Source organism: Amblyomma americanum, chromosome 4 (assembly GCF_052857255.1).
Source record: "Amblyomma americanum isolate KBUSLIRL-KWMA chromosome 4, ASM5285725v1, whole genome shotgun sequence".
Taxonomy (NCBI): domain Eukaryota; kingdom Metazoa; phylum Arthropoda; class Arachnida; order Ixodida; family Ixodidae; genus Amblyomma; species Amblyomma americanum.
In genome coordinates, this window is record NC_135500.1 from 206,011,443 (window position 1) to 206,026,916 (window position 15,474).

Sequence of the window (15,474 nt, forward strand, 5' to 3'; positions counted from 1 at the left end):
TCATACGCCCATGCCATTTGATGAGCAAGATAAACAAATGCGCTTGTCATGTCCTCTATGCCATTATTTTTACCGCGAGGCATTTAATTTTTAATCCTTCCAGTGCCATTGACATACTCGTACGTTCTTCAATCTGTGTTCAAGAATGAGCATTGGAACACAAAGCTAATATGCTTAGGGTGATGCCGCCACCTGTGGTATATTTCCAGAAGCTTGTATTGTCATCTCTTCGAGGGGTATGTCAGTTGATGATCGCAGATTACGGAGCAACCGGGCCAACCCCTCACTCCAATGGAGGCATGGTCGATCGGTGTGGTCGCTCAGCACTAGTGTCGTGCGCTCAACATATGAAAGCAGTGGAGGCGTCTCTGTGCACGAACACCCCTACGATTGCATTTTTCTTTCAAATATTTGCAAGGGTGGTTCTGTCATCTGTGGTAACTTTGTGGAAGGTTTTTTATCAATCTCTCGCCGCATCAGCTACAGGGCATCAAGTTTACAGGGGGAGCACACGCCACTCCACAGGCTCGCTCATGGCTATCAGCGGCAAGCCAAGGTCATTGCATCACTCTTCCATCTCTCATTCTCTCTCTTATTCACAAGCTGTTGTTTTAACTTAAACCAGGCTGCTGAAACTGCTCCCTCCTTGTGTGTGCCTCATTCCCGGAAAATAAGAACAGATATTGAAAGGGTTAAATTAATTCGAAACTTTTGCACTCCACGGCATTCACACAGCTTTTTCAGGCACACAAGTTCAGAGGAAGAAGGTGAGGGAAAGAAAAAGGGGGAGAGGGTTGAATAAAGGAGCAGTACCTATCTCACTTGTGAATACCTGAAACACACCACCAGGAGAGGTATGAAGGAGTGAGTGAAAGGAGGAAGAGATAAATCTCTGTGGTGCAAAGCTCTGGATAAATTTCGACCACCTGGCAGTTTTCACACCAACACTGCACAGCACATGAGCGTTTTTGCATTTCACCTCGATCAAAATATGGCCACCACAGTCGGGATTCCAATGCCCAAACTCATGATTAGCAGCTGAATGCCGCAGCCACCGAGCCACTGCAGCAGGTAAAATGCAGTGGTTTACTTTAAATGGCTCCCACCTCAAAGCAAATTTTAGGGAGTTTGCATTCTATGCCAACTGCATCACAGAATTTTTTACTACATGATATTGAACTCCTGCATGTTTGCAAACAAACGAGATGGCGCTGCATTTGCTAGTGGGCTCACGGTAGGCAAGAGGCCAGGGAGCAGGCATTACGGGGAGGTCTCGAGCCCGCATGTTTTCAGTTTCTTCGGCTCACAAGAGAGGTTCATAAATTGAACTTAGTAATTTTGCTCAAAGTCCAAGGGCTCGCGTTGACCACGTACAGCGTGTTAGTGGAAACAGCTCGGCACTGAGCACTGTACGGTGAGCATTGCTGGTGTCAAAAACAAAGCGTTGCTGCCGGTGATTTCTACCCTAGTCAATAATACTGCATCTTTGACACATTGTACTAGCCAGCATGATCTTATTTCGGGACAATAGTGATAAGCAGCAATGGCATTGTCTCAGACGTGCAGACGCGTGCACTCACCGTCTAACACCTGCCGTGCAGTGCGTTGCCAGCTAGCACTGCCCATAATAGCTTATAATCCCCAATATCTCGTTAGTCTTTCACCCAACAGTTTTTGCTAGTTAACAAATTGGTTGCTGAGCAATGCAGGTGTTCAAACAACACAGCGGCTTGGGTCACAAAATACCACTTGCCTGCAAACTATGTGTGATGGACGCAGCAAAGCGTGTTCATAATTTTTTTTCTGCGTGCCCGCCACTGTCATGCGATGATAAAAAAGAAGACCAAAGAACACTGCAGCTCAAGCAATTCCCGCCCGCGGATGTTTTCTTGCAATCAAGCTTCGTGGTCATGCATCACCTCATGAAACTGCTTATAATGCACCATGCAATGAAAAGAGCTAAACATACTTATATGGCTTTTCTCACAAGATAAAGTGCGCTGTTCTAAACGTAGCAACGTGACCTTGCAAGAGCGGCAATAGCAAACCTCTGCACATTAATCAAATATAATTATGTTGTTCGTATTAGGAAATAGTCCCAAGCAAATATTAAATGCAGTGAACGCTCCCTTATATATGTTTGTACAAATTACACACATTATAATATGCTGCACTACCAACAGGAAATATTTCTTGGTCGCGAGTGAGCCGGCCGGCACACTTTACACATCAAAATGATAATTACGAGTGCAGCTAAATCTGTGTTGGTTTTTCCTTGCACTGTTTTAAGTGTACCATGATGCAATTTAGGCAAGTGAGAGTAACATCTACCCGCTATGAATCCTTTGTGGTAGCTGGCAGCGTCGATCGAGACCCAGGCTGAGCTTTATACGGCGGCCTACTTATCTGCGAGAAACCTATCGAAGCTGTTCCTTTTTATGCTACTGCGCAGATCCCACAGTGACGCAGCTGGTGAATACATGCCGTTTCTGCAGTGCGTGGGGACGAAGCAGCCGTGCCGCTCTACCGGCAGCTACGGAAGCTACGGTAGGCATGGCCGGGTACAGCCTGTTCTGCCTACCGTGCGAAAGTCTCTGCTGGCATCACTGCCACCACATCTTTGCGACGTAGCAGCCTGAAGGAGGTGTATAGTCACCTGCACGCACTTGCACACAATGAAGTTCCCCTAGCACTGTTCCATGCATGCAAATTAATTTTCGGAAAAAAACAAAAAGAATTTAAAGTAACCTCTTAAAACATTACCAAATTTAGGAATTTTGGCTGTCCTTGTTCCTGCTGCTATACTGCTGCAGCAAAGATGCAAATGAGTTGTTGAACTTGAATTTATTTGAACGGGGTGCACATAAGTGCAATCTCACCTGTTCCTTGCCATATGTCAGGTCCTCGATGCAAGTATTGATTATTTCTGGCTTGAACTCACAGAACGTGCTGACAAGACTGTCAAAGCAGAACAAGTCCACAGTCAACAGAGACTTGCAGAGCCGCAAGAAATGGGCAACTTCCTCTATGTTCCGTAGTCGCCTTCCACACGGTGCAGTATACTGGACTCTTCGTTTGCTCTTCTTGCTCTGCTTCAAGATTTGTCTGTAAAAGACAATGCACATAATTGTATACTATAATTGTAAATATACTGCAGTTCTTTCACGGCGCACGTGACCTATAAGCACACGAGCCTGAAGCCGACACAGCATGACCGAATAATTCGATTATTAATAATTTGACAGTCGTATACGAATACCACGTGGTGATTCATGCATAGTAATGTCTTCCGCATCATTGTACAGAGGAAAACATGCCACGAACATTTCGTGTCTATACTCCTTTAAAAGCAGACGAGTGCTGCTTTCGTGGTCCCTATAACCATGTGAGGTGCGATCGTTCTGGGCATCGCGAGGTCAGGCCAGCGTAGTGATATGACGTCGAAATCAATACTAAAGACCTAGGCCACTGCTATATAGTGCCTTCTCTTGATGGAAGCATGATGATGAACGCACTTAGTAATAACGAAATGGCGACTGTGGATTTTGGCTGAAAATTGTTCGGATCCACATATAATATGAGGTGGAAATTTGACACGCTAAAATCTGGAAAGAAAAACTCGTATTATACAGAGAATTTTATGGTATATCAGCGGAAATAACCCAACAGACCATTGGTTTTGCTATAGGAAATTTTTTCTGGGGTTGTCATGCAACACAAATTATAAACGTCGCAACACACACCAGACCACTGTAGCTTCGTCAAGATGATGACTCAAACTAATGATTTCAAAGCTTAGCGCTTTTAGTACATAATGACACCAAGACTATGCTCAGAAAAGCTTACCTCTCCCAGCCATAGAAACTTGGAATGGCCAGAGGATTTTTCCCCTTATGAGCATCAGGATCGTCTCCAGCCACACAGCTTGGTGAGCACTCGTGCGACGTGTAACCAACCCGGTTGTATGTGGTAACGTCCTTCGCATCTACTTGTAACACTTCTCTGGTGCCAGCTTGAGACATAAGAATCCCAAGAGCATTTCTTGCCAGCCCATCTGGATCTTCAAACTTCCGATCCTGAGTGGTCGATTTTCGTGCAACATTGCGCGCCGATGCCGTCGCTTTCTTGGGAGACTCAGCACTTTCCTCCTTCGGTGCACCATCTTCCAGTGTGCGAGTGTACTGGACAAACGGCTTGTGTTGCTTCGACTTAACAGGCATCAAATTGTGCCGGCGCACACGACCTCCTGTGGTTGCTGCATTCTGCCCAGACTGGTGGAGGGCCGAATAAAGTGGAGAGAACCTGGTCGAACCACGGTAAATCCACTCAGTGCGCTTGTCCGCCTCAAATGACATCTTGACCAAGCTGGAGTCCACCGTGACCACCCGTGCCATCCACCAGTCCCCATTCCACTCAGTCTTGACTGTCTGACCCTTACGTAGCCGAAGCATCGGCCGCTCCGGGTACTTTTCAAGGTAACCACGCACAAAGTCTCTAGTGTCCAGAAACACGTCCTCCCACACATTCTTGGAGGCTCCACACATCACATACACTTTGTCAATGTCCACATACTGTGCATAGCCATCATCAAAGAAGACGAGGTACCGATAGCGATTCAGGGGCTTTGGCGGCTCCGCAATGATCCCAGCGTACAACGACTGTCGAGGCGGGGATGCCTCGTCTGAGTAAGTGGCGACTACTCTCGTTCCAACAGGAAGGACAACAGTAGGACGATCAGCATAGGCCAGTTCCCGCTTAGGATACCATTTCGACGGCCGACTACTTGTGTTTGCCTTTTTTGCTTCCAACTTCACTCGGTACAATGGCTCAGATTCAGACTCCTCGGAAGGCTCCTGAATCTGGATGATTCGGGCCTTGTAGAAGACTCCCAAGGGAAAGTTGCGCGTCGCCAGGACCTTTGATGAGATCTCAAGCTCCCTGGAAAGTACAGAAGAGAGAGACCCATTAAAAAGTCTCTAAGTACTTTTTTTCCCCCTGTCTAAACACACCTTCATTCATCTTATGCATAAACATACCACCTTTAATATTTAAAAAAAATTAGAACAGCAATTTACTTAATGTAGTAATGTAAGCTCACAGTAGAAGCAAAACATCTCGGACATACTTGCGAACAATTGGGCCCTCTGGAGGAAGGTTGTGAGGCGTAGGTGGGTAGTTACCAACTGGAATAATCTCCTCAGATAAACCAGGTGCTTTCACGGCAGTACTGGCATTCCTGGGCTAAAAAACCGAAAAATCCAACACAGCCCCTTTAGTGAAGTTGAATAGTAAAGGCTTACGTGCAAATTAAACAAAGTCAGTCGCATATGCTACAAACTGTTAGTGCTTTCAATGGCAGCCAAGCAGCAATGAGATGCAGGGGCTCCTCCACTCCACTCACCGTATGAGTTGTCAAGGATGGAGCTGGCCTTCTAGAAGAAGCGGGATCTGGCATTTTGAAGTTGCGGTCAGCTGTAGAGTGTAATGAATAATGTTTGCAAATTATGTCGCGGTTATTCACAACAAACCCTTCAATATAAAACAGTTCATAAACCCTTCTGCATGCAAGAAATGAATACTGGCTAGTCCAGTGAGTTAAGACTCTAGGTAATAACAAGGTTATCCAGTGATTTTAGAGCAGAAAAGCACGCAATTCAGTTAGTTGTCTGTCCCGATATCAAAATATCAGCGCACCATAACAGCATAAAAAAAGGAAAAGCTGGCAATATTTCACTCTTCTTTAAAGAGCCCACATGCTGGCTAGCCTTTTGACACCACGGAGATGTATAACACTGACATTTTCATGTTTCGCTGCACAGACTGGCCTCCTAAACCTGTTGCATCATTGCAGCTTCTCCCTTCTTGATGATCTGACACGTACATGGCTCAGAAACTGGCTTATCAGGTGGATTACGCAGCTCGAGAGAAAGGGGCGATCAAAGAGCGGGCTCACGACAAAAGAACAACAGAACAACCCCATGAGACACCTTGCCTTTTGACTTTGGTTTCCAGAGGCAGGGCCGAAACAACCCTTATTTACTGCCAAGACTACCTCGTGAAATGACATAGCACTGCCTTGCCTTGGTTGCATAGCCACAGAAAGTTGTCCCCGAGTACAGCTATTCCTCCTTGTGATTTTGCTATTGTTGCAAACCAGTATGTGATGGTTGCTTTACTGTTTTGGGATGGTTAGCATGATGAACAGGCTATGTACACATGGCGGCCACATAATCCCCGTGGGGTGACACTCCACGCAAGGTGCCGCCCTGCTCCTCAGTCACACTTTGTTGCACAGACGCTCAATGGTCATGACAACTACATTTATTCCAGGAACTTCCTCCTTAACAGGTAGCGCTGTGAAAAACTTGGATGTGTACTGGGCCACGATGCTAAACAAATGCAACATGCAATGCACCTAGCCTATATGCACTCAGGGCTATCTAGGCACACAAACTGTCGCTTGGTGGGCAGAAAGTGTCAGAACTAGCCTTGGCATGCTGAGGAGGGATCATCACGCGCAACTGCTGAGGATCTGGCTGCTAGTGAAAGTTTGCTTTTATTAATTGTCACATAAGTATCCAAAACACTAGGCAACACTTTCGTCCCCTCTAAGTTCAAATTACTGAGAGGCAATAGTTTAAGATTAAATAATGCTGTATAAATGCAGTTTTATTCTTGAAACTGATGAAACGAAGCAAATGGCACAAGTTTGGTAGAAGAATAGAAGAAATGCATGTCTTGCTTATGCAGAGTGTTTCAAGTCAGCACAACGGCATCTTCACACAGCCGTCATGGTGACTCAGTAGTTGGTTATGGTGCTTGGCTGCTGACCCGAAGGACACTGCTTCGATCCCGATCACGGCAGTTTCATTTCGGCATTTCGATGGAGGTGAAATGCTAGAGGCCTGTGTACTGTGTGATGTTAGTGCACATTAAAGAACACCAGGTGGTTGAAGTTATCTGGAACTCTCCATGATGGTGTCCCTCATAGCCTGAGTCGCTTTGGGACGTTAAACCCCATAAAACCATAAAAACCGTAATCAAGATTAAAATTTTAAAAGAAAGATGGACATAGAAAGTATTATGGTTGGTTTATTGGGTTTAATGTCCCAAAGCGACTCAGGCTATGAGGGACACCGTAGTGAAGGGCTCCGGAAATTTCGACCACCTGGGGTTCTTCAACATGCACTGACGTTGCACAGAACACGAGCCTCTAGAATAACACCTCCATCGAAATTCGACTGCCGCCGCCGGAGTCGAACCCGCGTCTTTTGGGCCAGCAGCCAAGCGCCATTACCACTGAGCCACCGCAGCGTCTGAAAGTATTATGCTAGCTGCTCTGCCTTACTAATGCAGTCAGTGTTCTCAGTCCATTATGAAACCTGTTCAGCCCATACCCAAAGGAATGGTTGCCCAAACACTACACATACACCTTTTAACCGATTCTCTCTGTTCCTCTCAAGCAGTTTAAATCATGCGCTACGTAAAACCAACAACATTGTGGCTTTACCTTTGACAAAGACATCGAAAAAGTGAATTTCTGGAAGGTTGAGGGCAGAAGTCTTTTCCAGGCTGCAAACAAGAAAAATTGCCAAATTTGTATTGGGTACAACAAAACTCTGCAACCTGTCTTAAATTTATTTACCTTCCCATGCCTGAACTGTAGCTTTGGCGTCTCCCATTACCAGCCTTATCATGCCGACATCACGCAGCAATACAAGGCTGCATTATTGGCACAAGTTACTCAAGCCTTGAATAGCATTATCTGCAAATTTCAATCTGCCCCTTTCCCCACCCTCCCACCCCATATTCTCATTATCACGTTCATGAACCACTACAAAGTGGAAGCATGACTTGATTTTTGCTGCACTCCATCTCAGCATTTCCTTGCAGCACTCCCAAAGCTGAGATGAGTGTAGGGGTGGTGTTCCGATGTTGCAGAATATAGTGCCAGTATAAAATAGACATATGGCCATATGGGATAGCGTGCTTTAATGGCCAACTGCGCCGCTTTTTGAGAATTCTGCACTACTAAAGGATTCAAATCTATATAGGCTACGAGTAAAGCGCGCAAAGTGTTTTTGCACTAGCGTTTAAAATAGTGATGTAATCTACAATTATAAATTTTTGGCTTCTCACAGCACCAATGGAGTGCAGAGAAGCTTGGTGTGGTGTCACAGAAGGTAAGATTTCAAATTTCCACTGCCAACAAGCAAACCCTGCTGTGCCTTGTTGGATTTTGCCAAACAATGATCAGTAGCATTTTCCTTCAGTGGTGTTGGGGTTTTTTCCGTACATGTTTCACACATTCAACCGCTTTAAGCTCGTCAATTTCTAAAACCTGTGCAGTTTCTGCATTTTTCTTCTGCTTTTATAAATCTCCCATTCATGAAAATTAATAAATTAAAAGAAATAAGACATCCCCTATGCTCCCTAGTTTTGGCAACTGATGACTGCCGTCATGTATGTCATAACGAGCACCTCTTTCCATTCCTTCGTCAGCTGAATAGTTTAACGAGGGTCTGGCAGTCTTGATGCCATCTATGGATGAGGGTGCCACTGGTGAGCAATCTCAAGGTTCGGTTCCACTATGCACATATACCCCCGAAAGCAGAAGATTAAACAGCTATCGCCATAGCTCAGTTGGTACAGCACCGGACGCGAAATTCGGAGGTTGTGGGTTCGGATCCCACCGGCGGCATGTGGCTGTTTTTTCTTCTGCTTCTGTTAATTTCCCACTGATGAGAAACCACAAACCACTGTTGGCTTCCGTCATGTATGTCATAACAAGCATCTCTTTCTACTCCCTTGTCAAAAGGCTATGTCGCGTGTCAGGCACATAAGTATCTTACGCGCACCCCTAAACACAGCTGCAGCTAGCAGCTCCTGAAAATGTCACACAACAAAACAAACGTTCCATTAGTTTTTCAACGTTCTCTCAGCAAGCTTCCGACACCCACAAACAAGCAGCAAAAAAAAAAAAACAGAACACCGGTTTGTCTGCCAATGTAGACCTCAAAATCGTGGCTTGAAATGGGGTCTGCTTTCACGAAATGTACCAGTATGAACAGTGCATTTTTGAGCCAGGCAATTTTAAGCCAAATGGTGGTGAGGAAAAGTCCGAAAAACATAACAATAAGAAGAAAGGCATTCAATCTGTTTGTAAAGTGCTAACCTGATGACAAAAATGTAAAGGCATTAAGCACCTAAATCTCATTTGGAGTGGGTATGCGACACAATGAAGGCCTCATAAAAAGGAAGTGATCATACCTTTTCTTTTCTTTCAATTTCTGAAGGTCATGCTCCATTTTATCAAATGTGACGTCGATGTCAAGAAACTCACCTACAAAGGGAAGGGGGAAAATGCAAGGCAAAAAAAAAATTATATGACCACAAATGAAAATTTAGATTACAGCAAAGAGTAAACTTCAGTAAAAGGGACATTCAAGTTTAAACTTCTTAATTATGCATAAAATAGTTTAACTTATGCAGCTAAATATTACTTCAAAGTGCCTGTCTGCAATTCATTAATTTTTAACAGTCAGTCAAACTGATATTACAAAAAGTGACCCACAGAATGTGGGCCCAAAGCAGAAAGCCAAAATGTCTAAATGGGACCTATACCCCTAAGCAGGCTGGCAAGCACAACTAGACGCATACACGATTGCAACTATGCATTCATTCTACGAAATCATGGAGACTGAAAATGAATATGTAAATGCAAAACTACAAAGCAAATATGACAAGACAAAATCTAAAAAAAAAGCATGTAACTAAGCCAACACTGAACTCCTTAGCGCTCAACTCAAACCTGACAGAACCAACGCGCGTGATGGCACACGCTCCGCCGCTTCGCGCTCCACCACCGGCAGCGCCGACACCGCGCCACCACCGGCCAGAAGCGGAAGGAGGACAAAAAAACCCCACTGAAGGGCCCCATGAATCTAATTACTATACCAACTACGAATACTGACAGGGCTCGAGCCGGGTAATTGAGCGCGTCACGTACGGCACGCGCAATAGGTCACCGTCGAGATCAGAACGGCAGCGGCCGTCGACCATGCTCTACTCAGGCATGACTGGCAACTTCAGAGACGACGAGACTGCACCTCCGCGAACACTCCCGAAAGTAGCGGAACAGCCCGCGCGTCGGTGCCATCCTTCGCGAACGATGTAGTCGCGTCTAGCGCAAACGCAAGATACCATGCCTGGCGTGACAAAGCGAAAAAGATAACACAGTGCTTCGGCGACGATAAACAACAATCACCGCTGTAAGAAGAGACATAATGGGGCTTCGCGGCAGCTCCGCACCCACCTCATTACTATGAGACCCTCACGACGAACTGCCACGAAGTAGCGGTGGCGCTGATGTCGGAGCGCGCCTACGAGCACGTGCTCTTGTGCACCCTAGGAACGAAAGCGCGCGAAACGTGGTACAAGGCGCCACGCGTGCTCCGTCGTCACATGGCTCGTCTGTTTTCGCCTCCGCGACGTTAACAAACACTCCCTGCCGTGGTGGGTATGGGCAGATTAAAAAAACAAATAAAAATATTGACCAGCACTTCACTACAGCAAGACGCTGGGGGAAGAGAGCCGGGGAACAGGGCAGAGAAGCAGACTCACGTTCCAGCTTGTCCAGATTGCAGAGGCGGCTGAACTTGCACATCTCCTGCTTGAGCCCATCCTCGACGTCGATGGAGCTGAAGACGCGGTCAATGGTGCCCAGGATGTCGCAGTCGCACACGAAGTACTGCTCGCCTTCGTCCAGCCGCATACGCTTGGGCTCCGAGGGTCCATCGCCGTTGGTGTCTCGGCAATCGCCGCCACCAGCTTCGCTGCCCAGCGACAACGTCATGGCGCTGCAACAGTTCTCGCTCGCCGATGCCTTCTCGGTGGCCTCTTGCAGGCTCCGCCTGCGCCAAAGAGGTTTGGGAAAGGACAGGGCGAACCCCAGAAAGAAAAAACTAAGAACGACATTGACAGCTCTGCTCAGGCAAATTAGAACAACGCAAAAGGGGCGTGGCGAAGGTCAGGCTGAATCCCCCGATATTGTAACAACACACTGCTCGACTCCAAACACAGTATATGGCTTCACAGTATACGGCCTCACCCAACCATCTCCGACAAGAGCCGCAAATATCCCGAGTCCCTCTAAAAAAAACGTGCGACAGCAGCGCTGGGATGCAGCGCGCTGATTTCCGCCTCTTCAGCTTGTCTACTGGCACCAGTTTCTAGCCGAACGACGTTTCAGACTGTTCTCACATTCTTTTCGATACCTCCGGCCTGGACGACCCTTGAACGACAGAGGTTAAATTCTAGAGGCCCGTGTACTGTGCGACGTCAGTGCACGTTAAACAACCACAGGTGGTCGAAATTTCCGGAGCCCTTCACTACAGCGTCCCCCTTATAGCCTGAGTCGCTTTGGGACGTTAAACCCCAAAAAACAAACCTTCGGCTCGATGCGCGAAGAGCAACCCTCGAGCAGCCTGCAACGGCGTGCTGCTGGTAAAACCCAGCAAGAAATGTAGCTGGCCGAAGTGGCGGCCAAAGCTTGCCTACTCATCGTGTGCTCGTCTTCGCACATCGAGCGCAAGGAAGGCAGAGCGGGCGCTTCCTGACGACCACCCCTCGGCGCGCGGAATGGAAGCGCCTATCTCGGACCACTGAGTGTCACTGGTGACGCAGCTATAATGCATTTGAGCCAGCGGCGGCACGTCCTGGACACTTCTGTCCCCAGGACCTTACGCAAGCATTTACCATCGCCTCTGCAGACGTCCATTCGCTATACAATCCCGCCACTTTCCTCACCGACCGTCACCCTCCTGGACCGCCTGGTTGTCCTCGGACCAGTTTCAGAATAAACTGCCCTTGGTGCAACAAGTTCGTTCTTAACCTCGGCGACTTAACAAAATTGCCAAATAAAGCGCTGTCTCCCTCTACGTCTCTGTCCCCGATAGTACTCGGATGCATATTTCGACGCTAACTGACAGGCGTGCAAGTCAGGGCTCTAATGCACCTTTCAAGGAAAGATGACAGCACATTTAAGCGACTGCGTCAGACACAGCGGCATATGGCCATATGCCGACCCAAACCTAACTTGGAACTTCGCGGCATTTTCGAGGTCGCGTTAATAAAGCAGGCGGTGATTTTTTTTTCTTGCTGCTATTAAACTGTGTAACATACTTGTGCTCTCTGCTATTACATCTCCTGACCTATATGGGCATGAGTCCCATTAGCTTACGATCTTGAGATCCAGATGCTTGTACCAATGATGTTTGCGTTGATTTTGACTGTGACTGAATAAATTAAACGAAATGCAACTGTTCATCGGCGTTTTCGCCGAAATGCTTGATCCCGCTCGCGAGAAGTCGTTAAGTATTGCGAGCTCCAACTTGTGAATTTTGAAGCCGCAAATGTTCTCGTTCCCTTGCGCACGGAACGGACCCTCTAAGCCGTCCCCGTTCCGCTTATTGGTGTTTATTTCAGAGAGATTTAGCATAGCGTGATCCGCTTCCACGGGGAGCCCGCTTGGCGTACACGTATACAGTGGCAGGCGTGCGCATGCGCAGGTGGCCCCGGGGAACCTCGCGGAACCGGTTCGCGGTAGCGGATCGCTTTATGCTAAACCTCTCGTATGTTGTGCGTTAGACGCGACAAGAACCTTACAGATGTCCACCCCGTAGTGTTCGGCAGGCATGTCTGCACCCTTCTTCATGCACCTTCCCGGTACTTGGTCTTTATCAACGGCAGCCAAGAGGTAATGAAAAAAGACGCAGCGGCGCACACAACAGTTCCGGAAGTGGAAGAAAGGCAGCCAGCAACACGTCTTGCTTTCGCTACCATACGTATACGGTCGCGCGATAACGTGAACCAAGTTCTTCCGCCTCGGCGCGGGCAAATCTTAGGGTGCCTCGATGGGCGGACGGGCATCCTGGCACCCTAGCAAAGCATGGCGAAGTGTGCCCCTAACAGCTACGTGACGAGGTTTAACGTGCACTGGGATCGCACAGCACACGGGCGTCTCGCACCATTCGCCTTCATCGAAACGCGCCTGCCACGGCTGCGACTTCCGTCCCGCGTCCCCAGTAACTGAACGCCGTAACCACTGAGCCTCGTTGGCGGGTCGGATAGCGCACCGGATGCGCGAGTTCTTGCTACGGGTACATCCATGCGGACTGAATCACGCGACTCAGAAACCGCTTCATTGTGACACCGTCACCGCGCAAAGTCCGTCCAGGGACGAAAAACGTAGTGGGATACTTTGCGCGGATCCACCGCTAAAAATGTCCGTTGCGTAATGGATAGTTATGTGCACTGTCAGGTCCATTCCAACACCAGGGTCGGGTCCAAGACGCCAGCGTGTTAACCGCCGAACGTGGGCTGAGGGTGAGTGTCCGGTCGTGTGTGGCTTGCGATGTCTCAGGCCTCGGCTAACGGGTGGCTCACGTCCCTTGTTGTAAACACCCGTAAACATTCTACACGTTTTGCCTGTTCGCAAATATAAATTTTATACGAAGCTCGCTGTCGTCACAACTCGGTGTCAACCAAATGAGGCGAAGACGCAACAATCCGAAATTTACTCCGCGGTGTGCACTGGCGAACCAGAATAAAACGCGAGTTCAAAACACACGACCTTTCGCGTTTCTCCGTTAACCAACGTGGAAGCGGCGCACATTCCGAAGCCACCCCTCAATATTGTACGATTACTCATCGATGCCACAGCACAAAGCCGTGCAGCAACCCGCAGAGAACGTCCTCGTTTCACTTGCACCGCTGTCACACGGGTAGTTCCGATCGTCTTCGGGTATACAAAGATCAAACTGAATGCAAATTCGGCGTTCCTACACGGCCAACTTCAACAGCGATCAAGAGATTTTCGAGCCGGATCGAAGAGCTCCCGGTCCTACATTCGTACTCAAGAAAATAAAACTAAGTGGCCCAAACTGCTTGCATGCGCATATTTCCACAATCACACTGCGATACTTCCACCAAAGGTTCATTATCGCTTTTACTTCATTGCAAACATTAGACCCATTTCTTCGCTTTAAGCCTGTTTCACATGCAAGGAAAAACGCTAGCGAATCCTGGCGCCCCCGCACAAAAACCTGTTTTGAGTCGTCCCGGGTTCGAACCCGACCGCGGCGGCTGCGTTTTTATGGAGGCAAAACGCTAAGGCGCCCGTGTGCTGTGCGATGTCAGTGCACGTTAAAGATCCCCAGGTGGTCGAAATTATTCCGGAGCCCTCCACTACGGCACCTCTTTATTCCTTTCTTCTTTCACTCCCTCCTTTATCCCTTCCCTTACGGCGCGGTTCAGGTGTCCTACGATATATGAGACAGATACTGCGCCATTTCCTTTCGCCCCAAAACCAATTATATAACACGACATCAAATATCGCATCGCTGTTACAGCAGCCAATCCCCGCAATGGTGACCTTAGCCTCCCGGTGGTGTCGGAACCCACGACCACCTGACTACTAGAGTGCAGTGCTGCCGGACAGTGCACACTGTTTTCCGCAAACAGCTTCGTCACTTTCGCGTAACTGATCCGCTGACCTCAAGATTGGCAAGTGTTGTCAACAGCAAGTCCAGGAAAGGACCGCCTTCATCACATTTCGCTGTGCCACAGCTGCTACAGAGGATGGATGTAGCTGAAGCTTTTATCGAATTCTCCACACGCACTGCTGACAAGCGCAGAGGTCCCAAAGCGACAATTGATTTTACTACCGATGCCCGAGTTACGTTTTCGGGCTTTTCCCGGAAGCACGGAAGCGCGGTGACAGTGACCGGAAGTCGCATTCCCTTTTTTTCTGTAGCCCCCTTCGTGGCCACGACTCATGGGGAGGGTGGGTTGAAAGGTCGTGAGAAAACGGGAGGAAAGCCGCCAAGGTCGTTAAACTTCCCCTACCCCCCGCACTTCAGCCGGGACGCGCAGTTAGCAAGCCAGAGCTGGGGTCCTCTTCCTTTCCTAATTTCGAACAGGATTGAGAGGCCCATCTTCCGCGAACCAAGGGCAACGATCGGAAGAGGGTCGGAGAAATGCGGGTGTTGTGTGTGCAACCCCACTCGGTTTTTTTGTATGTTTTTGTATTCACAGAGTGCCTGCCGTTGATTAGTCAACCGACGCGTGGGCAAAACCTTTGGAAAAGTTGATTGAAGCAGGCGTCTTGGGCGGAAACGGGGCTCCAACCTAATGCGTAGCAGGAGGCAGACGGCCTGATTCTGCTAGTCTCCGACCTCGGGGGTCGAGGCTGACCACGGGACTCCGGCCTAATGTGCAGTAGGAGGCAGACGGCCTGTGCTAGCCTCTGACCTGCGACTATCCACCTAGTTTTTGCAGTCTGTCTTGTTGCGTTTGCCTCTGACGACAACGCTGTACGTAACTGTGCAAATAAACGTGCACAGTCAAAAGGGAAAGATGTCATCTTCGCACCGTAACGTGTCGCTGAGTCACGAACTTAACGGTATCGCCACC

General features: G+C 48.2%; 2 protein-coding genes across 15 annotated transcripts in view; one reads left to right on the top strand and one right to left on the bottom strand.

The window, feature by feature from the left end:
* Positions 1 to 15,474, top strand: part of LOC144129167 (LETM1 domain-containing protein 1) — a 369,791-nt gene that overhangs the window by 194,501 nt on the left and 159,816 nt on the right. The gene's annotated exons all lie outside the window — the stretch shown is intronic.
* Positions 1 to 15,474, bottom strand: part of LOC144129165 (histone-lysine N-methyltransferase eggless-like) — a 120,007-nt gene that overhangs the window by 29,290 nt on the left and 75,243 nt on the right. For all 14 annotated transcript variants that reach the window (XM_077663126.1, XM_077663130.1, XM_077663128.1 and 11 more), the window contains 7 exons: positions 10,624 to 10,913; positions 9,271 to 9,343; positions 7,511 to 7,572; positions 5,402 to 5,472; positions 5,126 to 5,241; positions 3,847 to 4,938; positions 2,880 to 3,105 (listed from right to left, as the gene is read on the bottom strand). In XM_077663126.1, coding sequence (XP_077519252.1) covers positions 2,880 to 3,105; positions 3,847 to 4,938; positions 5,126 to 5,241; positions 5,402 to 5,472; positions 7,511 to 7,572; positions 9,271 to 9,343; positions 10,624 to 10,913 — 1,930 coding nt within the window. The remainder of the gene's footprint in view (positions 1 to 2,879; positions 3,106 to 3,846; positions 4,939 to 5,125; positions 5,242 to 5,401; positions 5,473 to 7,510; positions 7,573 to 9,270; positions 9,344 to 10,623; positions 10,914 to 15,474) is intronic.